We start from the raw sequence: 9,509 nt of genomic DNA, 5'->3' as shown, positions 1-9,509 counted from the left end.
CATATTTTCGTATATTTGCAGTTTTGTAATTTTACATCTTTAAAATTGCTTTTTTTCTTCCAGGCATAATTAGAACTAAAAATAGAATCGCTGAATTAGGTAACTAAAATGAATTATAATCGAATATAATGGATTATAATGGATTTTTTTACCTCATAAATAATCGATTATAATCGATTATAATGGATTATAATGGATTTTTTTACCTCATAAATAATAGATTATAATCGATTATAATGGATTATAATGGATTTTTTTACCTCATAAATAATAGATTATAATGGATTTTCTCGACAAAATAATCGATTTCAGTGAGAAAAATCATGGATTATAATCGATTATAATGGATTATAATCGATTATAATGGATTATAATGGATTATTTTTTCTCAAAAACAATCGATTATAATGGCAATATAATCGATTTCGTGGTCTGAATTTTACATCCGTAATGGATTATAATCTATTATTTTTGTCTCGAGAATCCATTATAATCGATTAGAATCCATGGGCGCTAGGTGCGGGAAGCTTATAAGTTTCGAAAGTGTGGGATAAATGTTGATTGCTTTTGTGTGGTTCTGATTTAGACTTGTGTTGTGTGCGTCAGTTTGAGAAGTACATGCATTATGGACGGTGGATGTTGAAGCTAAGTCCTCAACAGTACCTGGAAAGACTCACAGACTACAGCGAGAACAAACGACTCAACTACCTCTCAGTCAGTCAATCTCATCAAAAATTATTAGCCAGTTATGGGGGTGTATAGACCGACTTGCATGCGTGCCGCTTTAAGCATGCGCAATTAAAGTAATTTCCTCAATGTGATAAGGCTTCTTTTTGATTTCAGTTATAGTTACAACTGTCAGAAAACAAACTCAGTTCTATAGTCAATAACAATTTGTTGGCAATATTGGTATTCTCGAACGGGGACCGACCTTTTACCAGAAAAGTCATAACATCCCGCACTCAGTAAAAAGACAAAATAATCGATTATAATACAATTATAATCCCGCATCCAAGTTTAGGCGAAAATAATCGATTATAACGGATTATTATGATGATTTTTTGGACAATTATAATCGATTATAATTACCAAAATTAGGTCTTTAAGGGATTTATAATTGATTATAATCGTGATTTTTTCGTGATATTTGATTATAATCGAATATAATTGATTATAATTGGTTATAGTTCTTACTAAAAACCCTTAAAATCAATTATAATCGATTAAATCTCTTATTTTGCCAAAACTTTCCTATATTCGAATTATATCTTATGGGTAATTATTTTTGTGTCAATAAAAAAAGTTCTAAAATAGAGATCTCTTGAACTCTTTGGTTCATCTGAACACGAAGTTTTACCACGAAACAAAAGTTTCATAGAGATCCTTTCATATGAGTGGAAAGGTTCTCGCGGTAGATGAAAAATAAATTTTCCGAATCAATCAAGAAATTAAATCAATGTTTTGGTGTTTAAAAAAGCTTAAAATATGCATCACAAAACAACTCTAATAGGGAAATGAAAAAAAAAACTTAATAATTTGAATTAATTGGAAAACTTTTTAAAAAATTTTCTCATTTTTCATAGGAACCAGCTTCCACAAAATGCATAAAATATAGGCAATTTAGATGCAACTTCGAAGACAAAAATGGACAAACAAAAGGGATTATAATCAATTATAATCAACTATAATGGATTTTTGTGCAAAACTAATAAAATAGAAATTTGAATAAAAATAATGGATTATAATCAATTATAATCGATTATAATTGTATCAAAAAATTGACGAATAAACAATTGATTATAATCGATTATAATGGATTATAATTAATTATAATTTGATTTTAAAAAGAAAGATTATAACCGATTATTAATTGGTTAAAATCGATTGTTTCTCAATTTTAGTGAGACTGGTACTAAAGTCGTAATATAATCGAATATTAACGCTTGAAACTGGATGCGGGATTGTACTTTTATCAAAATTATAATTAATTATGAGCGCCAAACTTAGATGTTTAAACGATTTATAATCCGTTATAATGATAACTTTTTTCGTGACTTTTTAATAAAATTTAATCAATTATAATTAATTATAATTTTTCCGAAAATCTCTTATAATCTCTTATAATATATTAGAACGAATTATGATAAATTGTAATCTTGTTTTTTGTCAAAAATCTCTAAAACTGAGATGTCATAACACTCCTTGGTTCATCTGAACACAACATTTTACCACAAAACAAAAGTTTCATAGAGATCCCTTCATATTAGTTGAAAGAAGCCCGCGGTTTCTCAGCGAACTTTTGTTTGTTCTAACCGCTTCCGTTTTGAATCGTCCAGTAATTTTAATTTATCTTTATTTGAATTATTGCATTGTGGTCTGGTAAAAGGTCGGTCTGGTAAAAAGTCGGCCTGGTAAAAAGTCGGTCTGGTAAAAGACCCAGCCCCTTCTCGAACAATTTAATCGGTCAAAAACTACAGCTTTTAGGTTAGTTAGTTTATTGGAAATGCTCTTTACGTGTGAAAATTAGTAAGAAGCTAAATTCGGACATCGAAAGAACATTTTTAGGTTAATTAATTTCAATCAGATTCATTGACTGAAAAGGAGGTTGCCAACAGCTTGGCACAAACATAATTGCGCTAATAACTGGATACTAACCGCGTTAACTTCCACACAAGAAAAATGTCTATCGTATCGTTTCATCTATGGAGTTCGTGGAAAAAGTTCTTATCATACAAATTGCAACGAGGACAATTGAATGACAAGCATTTTTTAATCGAAAGTTTTTTTCAAATTTTTTCTAAAATTGGTTTAAAACTTGAACAAAATAAACTGGTGGCTGTTTCGGTTTTATGAGAGAAACTTTGGTTACAATAGACAATTTGATGAAAGATGCGTATCAAACAATTTCATTAAAAAAATTGTATGAATTGAACTTTACCATAAAAAAAAACTTGAGGTAAATTTTTTAAATCGCTTTTTTTATTGCAAACTTGTTTTTGTGCTCAAAAAATTTTAATAAAAAAATTGCATGGAAAATTTGAAATTTTGTATCGATAACGTAGTCCCTATTAAAAATAAATACTTAAATGTGTTTTCAGGGAAATAGTCACGAAGTGATCTGGAACTACCTGTTTTTTCGCGATGCTCTAGCAAAATTGAAATTCGGTCCAAAATTTTTCGTCATAAAGCCTTAAAGTCAGCCAGGCACAGGCAAGGTCACGTTGCAAATGATGAATAATTATCATGTGGAAAAAATACATTCAGTGTAATGAAATTGCTTGATTTTGAACAAAAATGATTGAATTCGCTATGAAAATTACGTGTTACTATAAAAATTGTTTGAAAGCGCATTTTTCAGCCCATATTAGCCCGATTGGCAATTTCTAACTTAAACTACTTTTTGATTGCTGCATAAATATACGTTTAAATTAGAGCAAAATACAACTTAAAAACCCAAGAACAATTCTAGAAATTTGAAACTGGTCCGATTGAAAAGCCAACCTAAGCATGGTTACTCTTTCCTTTTCTTCGAGAGTCGAAACTAAAAATCAGAGAAGAAATTTTTCATACCGTTTGCAGGCTTTAAAAGTTCCAAAAAAAACCAGATGACGAAATTAAAAGAATCAAATCGCTTGCCCGGTTTGACCACAACTTCTTATCATACAATTTACATACATGAAACACTTTTTGTCATACAGTTCCATACAATTCCATACAAACAGAAAATTGTATGAAATCTCTTTGGTAAGCATTTTTCCAATAACGAAAATTGTGTGACAAGTATTTTTCCATAACCCAAAAAGTTGATTTTTTTCTTGATTAATTTTTCTAAAAACTTTTGGGTTGTGTCCGTACCAAACGCAACTGACAAATACCTTGGCTGACTCAAAGCACCAAAGGTTTGACGGTATTGCATGTTGCTTTTACACTGCATAACAAACTATCTGAATTGTCTTAATCCTGTCTTTCCTAAATGATAGAACGAAAGTAACAAACTTTTGGTTTTTGGCAAAAATTTTCAACGATTATTTTTGAAACTTGAATTTTAAAGTTATCAGACATTGATCAAGACTTATATAAATATGCCATGCGAAAGAAAAAGGAGCTTTCAGCGCTTTTGAAGAAAAATATTAGAAAAGTCAAAAATCCAACATTAGTGTATCCAGGACTACGTTATGCACACAAAAAAAAATAAATTTTGTATGCAAAAAAATTTTTTTGGAAAATGTTTGTTTTGAGTACAAAATTTAATTTGCTCTTGAAAAAAGTTTCGGGACAGTTTTCAAAATTAGTTGGAAAAACTTTATCCGTCAAAAAAATGCTGCTCATGCAATTTCCATTTATGGGAATTGTATGATAAGCATTCTTTTCAAAAAAAACATGGGTTTATTCATCACAAGACAGTTTTATTAGAATCAAACAGCCGCAGAAATTAGTTTAGATTTTTTTTCAACCATTTTTCGAAAGTATAAGAAAATTGTATGACGGGCATTTTTCCATAGATTTGATGTATAGAATTGTATGATAAGCGTTTTCGGTTTATGGAGGTCAACCCGGGTAAATTTTGTTCATTGTCAACACGAAGTTTGAAAGTCTTCTTTGAGTTGTTAAAACTATCTGCCTACTTGTTTTGCTATCAAGATTGTTGTTTGAACTCTCTTCGAATTTTTTGAGCTTTTAAGTTAAAATCGTGAAGGTGATTGCTAGCTGCAATTTTAAAAAAAAATGCGGTAATCAGGAGTACAAGTTGCTGATTCAAATAACTCTGCTCCACGAAGGGCTGTTGTTGATTCTTTTTTTTCCACGGTAGGTTCTAGTGATTCATTACGAGGCCAAACTGTGAAATTTGTTAATTGTATTTGGATTCCACAACAAGGACGCTCCCTTTTGTTGTTCCTTTTTTCTAACACTTGATTTGATATCGTTCTGACAAAAATTTGACATGTTTAAAGACTTGTCTGTGGAAACCAGGAACATACAGACACAGAATTGTGCGCCTATTCAGTGCACAGTTTGGCCTTGTAATGTTTTGGTCGATTCGTTTTTGAGCTAAATTTTTATCATTAGTTTACCAAACTGTTCAAAATATTGATAACTCGATATGATTAACTGTTTGAACTAATCTTCTGTAGAAAAGCAATTTCGTTCCAAAATCCAGCTGCTTTCCTTTAGGCCTACCCTAACCCGGATCTCTGCCTCAACATCATCACAGAAGTGGGTTTCGGAACTGGACCTATGAAACCCTTCCTTGGGCACCCAAACCCCCACTACCCCCTGGTCTTCCCCGATATGCCAGGTGTGAATAGAGTCAGATTCCCATTCCACAGACCCGAAAATCTACTCACTTTCCAATGGTTCAAACACAACATCATGTGCAGAGGTAATTCTTAAGATCTACTGAATGAAAACTCTTTCGTTTCAGCTGTCTCTTAAATTGTTACTTCAACATGTCTTTTTTACAAGTAAAACTTGTACCATAACACAGAGTCGGCTTTGAGGGGGACGCCTTTTTTGTTCAGAGATCAACCCCTCTGCCGAAACAAGGGGTCCTTTCTTTGATACTGTTTTACGGCGTTTATTATCGACTAAAAAACGTACTTTTGTGGTAACAACTTCCAAAAAGTGTCTACCAGCATTGGAATTCCATGAATAAAAACTGATTCAAATTGATTTTTTTTGTTTGTGTTTATAAAGGTGAAAATTAATCGATCATCAATTAATTGAATTATAATGCCGTTAGCTAATAAAACATTAAAAGCCATTGCAAACCAAATATAATTGATTATTACTCACTTTTTTAGTCAAAGAAAATGAAATTCCATTATAAAAACTTTTACCTTTTCGAGATGCCATTTTCAACGCATACAATTAAAAATAAGTCATTTGCACGTTTTAAACTAAAGTGGGATACTCGTTGTTTAATTTGAATTTTTTTCCGCATCTTCGATTCTTGTTTTTCGTTTTGTGTTTATCAATTTTGCTGCTTTCAACTATTTCTCAAATTGTTTAGAAACTTTTTTTGATGTGGGGTGTTGGTTGCCGGCTATTTTTGGTCATGGGGAGGGGGCGGTTGGTTGTGGTGGGGAGGTGGTTGGTTCTTTTAGTGGGGGTAAAAGACAAAGGGACGATTAATGGGGGGGGGAGGTGTAAGGTGGCAAAGAGGCAAATAATTGGGGTGATGTTGGGGATCAGTTAGTTCTGTTGATAGGGGGGGGGGGGGGGGTGGGGGTGGGATTTTTGGTCATTTTGGTGGGGAGGGAGGTGACGGGTGGAGTTTAAAATGACAATTGTTAGGAGGGTATGGTCGCAAAGGGGCAAACGTTGAAAGATGTTGGGATTATTATTGTTTTGGCAGTTTGAGAAACCTTTTTTTTTTAAATTAAATAGGCCGTACACTCATTCTGCAAAGTTTTTGTAAGGCCGATTTGAACTTTCTGTAAGGCATAAATTGATGCAAAAATTTGCACGATGCGAAACTAAAAAAGGTGGAAAAAATTCTATTTGAATTGATTTTCAATGGTTTATAAAAAGTTTTAAATTTGATAAAAAATAATACTTATAATTGATTGTTTGTTCCATTTTGTTGTTTGCTGGTATCATGGGGTACAATTATTTTGCAAACATTTTAATCACAAAAACTCATTATAACTGATCTTAGATCTTAAATACAAGTAAATCCTTTTTTTTTTTAATTTTTACAACAATGGCCTTTTTTTCAAAAAAAAAACTCGCGGCGAAGAAAATTTGGTCAAAACAGGGTCTTATTCAGAAGAGGATTTAAAAGGGGTGCTTGGGAGAGCTCAGAATCTCTATTTGATCGACCTAAAAAAAGATCGACAACAATTTCAAAAAATTTTTTAATGAAACTCCGCCCCAAAAACACCCTCGAGAAACTCAGAAAATCCTAAATCAACCACTGCCTTTACACTTCCCGATATCTTAGATTGTACGCATGCATGGTTATTAAACAACTTCAATTAATCTTATGAAGTAATTTTTTTCCGAATTTAGTAATTGTTTTCCGAATGGGGCTATACGGTTGAGTAAAAGGAAAACAAAAAGTTTGATATTTATTGCAGGCCAGCCATGGATCTGTGGGCACAGACAATTCTGATCATTCGCTTGACTACGACCAACACGGAGCAGACAAAGAAGTGTTTAGCTGGAGATCTAACTGCCTTTCAAAAATTTAATTTCAAAAACTTTAATTTTAACTTAGCTTTTGTTAACTCCTTATTTAATTTATTGAAAGTGAGAACCACTAATGCTCAGAGAAGTCAGCATAAGTAATCATAGGCACTGAACCTGTCACTTGCTTATCTTTTTACTCAATTCGCTTCAAGAAGTACATACTGGTTAATCTGGATTTTTGGGGCAAGTTTAGACGCTGAAAAGGAAGCCATTTTAGTGAAGTCCGGGTCGAGGTTCGCGACTAAAAAAAATGGTGCGACTCAAATTTGGCAATTCCAGACCGGCGCGACTTTATTTTTGCAATTCCAGACCGGCGCGACCGAAACTTGGCAATTGAAGGCCGGCGCGACTGAGAAAAACTACCGCGACCGGCGCGACTCAAAACACCGTCGGAACCGGCGCGACGTAAGCTAATGACGCGACCGGCGCGACTGAAAATTTTCAATTTCAGACCGGTACGACTGAGAATAAACCGCCGCGACTGAGCAAAACAACTAAAAAAAATTTCTGAAGTCGCGCCGTCGGTCTTATCTTAAGTCGCGCCGCTTGAGTCTTTTCTTAAACTCTAAGCGAACAATTTTGTTCAAATTTGTTCGCTTAGAGTTTTTTTGCAATTCTGCTTCCTACAGTTACTGCGCGGCTCATAGTCTGAATTGATCTCACTAGAAAGCAACAGTGATGTCAACCCTGTTTTGTCAAAACTGTGAAATTTGAAACGCACGCAAAGTATAGGTGCAGCTGATTGTTGTTAACAGTCATCACATTATTGCGCAAATAAGAACACAGTTTGTAAGTTTTTCCAATTGTTAAATTTCACAAAAAATCTTTTAAAAGACTGTGGATGCTCGAAAACGGTGGAAAAAATTACAGCCCGGATTCAGTTTCAAGCGTTAAAAAACGACTATATTATGTTTTAGGTACCAGTCTTACTGAAAATGAGAAAAAATCTATTTGAAGCAAAGAATAATCGATTTCAACCTTTTTTTTCTTAAATTTGAATTGTATTAAAGTTTTTTCTACTTTTTAATTGATTCTAATCGATTTTTAATGATCATTTTTTATCTTTTTTTCCATTCATTTGTTTTGCACCAAAAAATGCCTTATAATCAATAATTATTATCCCTTTGGCTTACCCTTCTTGTTTTCGATCTTGCAACAACATTCCTGATACTTATGCTTTTTGTTGAAGTTGGATTATGTAAAAACAGAAAAAACTGTTTTAAAAGTTTTCTAATCATTTCTAATTATAATTACTTTTTCATTTCTTCTTCATTAGCCTTGTTTCAGGATACATTTTTCAAATTTTTACCACCAAATTATCAGCACGTTGCTTTAATTTTATGCGTTTTTTAAGAAATATTTTTCCCTTTACCGCGTGAACCTTTCAACTAATCTGATGATCCCAAATATCCATGTAAATTTTGCACATACGAATGCGAACTTAATTGTCATTCGTGTGACATTTGCAAAACCTGGTTTGCCTAATGAAAATCCCAAATTTAAGGCAAAATCAAAGTTTTTTTCTGGAAATGCAAGGAGACTTAAAATTGAAAAAATGATAAATTGAAACAATCTTTTGAGAAAATCAAAAACGAAAGCCAAAACTCAAATTTAGCGATCCCAAACGATTTAGCCGATGTAAAATTTTCAATACAACAGAACAGCGACCGAATATTGACAATTCAGAAAAAACTTCAGAAAAAAACCTTGCTTCCTTGAAGCAGTCCATTAGACCGAGTAATGATTTTTCGTGAATTGAGAAAAATATTAGTGTTTTGCGCGAAACTTATCAAAACAGAGCAGTCGATCTACAACAATTGATAATGTTACTGCCCCCAAACCAAGCTATAACATACTCTAGTAATATTGAAAAGAAACCAGTGATATATGGATTAGTAGAAAATATACAGGACGTACAATTTGTACAAACTGAAAGGGACAGAAATAGTTTGCTGCAAATGTTCAAAGATAAAATGGAACTCAAAGAAACTACTGTGAAAGAATGTTTTAGACTTGGTTAAAAACAACCATACAAATCAAGATCTTTTCATTTCATGTCCTTTACATTTCATCTTCTTGGCATCAAAAACTTATTTTTCTGTCATTGAGAAAGCTAAAGAATTCGAATATGTACATCAAGGAAATTATGAATTATGCGGACTGTCAGAACGAAAAAACAATTCTGATATATTGATGCACTTGAGATCTTTGATGCAAAAAGAAAAATTAGAATTCAAAACCAAGGCTGGGAGTTTTGTGTTTGGCGCGTACACAATTGACTAAAACAAAAAGGTTCAAACTGAGTTTGATCGAATTCT

General features: G+C 32.7%; 1 protein-coding gene across 1 annotated transcript; it reads left to right on the top strand.

Moving 5' to 3' along the window:
- The first annotated feature begins 607 nt into the window (after nucleotides 1-607).
- On the top strand, nucleotides 608-7,146 carry LOC134845652 (uncharacterized). Its single transcript, XM_063862669.1, has 3 exons — nucleotides 608-714; nucleotides 5,173-5,380; nucleotides 7,080-7,146. The coding sequence occupies exons 1-3, from the start codon at nucleotides 619-621 to the stop codon at nucleotides 7,112-7,114; spliced, it is 339 nt and encodes a 112-aa protein (XP_063718739.1). The 5' UTR covers nucleotides 608-618; the 3' UTR covers nucleotides 7,115-7,146.
- The last annotated feature ends 2,363 nt before the right edge of the window (nucleotides 7,147-9,509 follow it).

This window comes from Symsagittifera roscoffensis, chromosome 5 (genome assembly GCF_963678635.1).
Source record: "Symsagittifera roscoffensis chromosome 5, txSymRosc1.1, whole genome shotgun sequence".
Classification (NCBI taxonomy): domain Eukaryota; kingdom Metazoa; phylum Xenacoelomorpha; order Acoela; family Convolutidae; genus Symsagittifera; species Symsagittifera roscoffensis.
Note: the sequence above shows the minus strand (reverse complement) of the source record. Positions and strands in the feature narration are given on the sequence as shown.

Coding starts and splice junctions, on each gene's coding strand:
- LOC134845652 (XM_063862669.1), top strand. CDS start 619: ATGCATTATGGACGGTGGATGTTGAAGCTAAGTCCTCAACAGTACCTG. Junction 715..5,172: donor AACGACTCAACTACCTCTCA/GTCAGTCAATCT, acceptor GCTTTCCTTTAG/GCCTACCCTAACCCGGATCT. Junction 5,381..7,079: donor ACACAACATCATGTGCAGAG/GTAATTCTTAAG, acceptor TATTTATTGCAG/GCCAGCCATGGATCTGTGGG.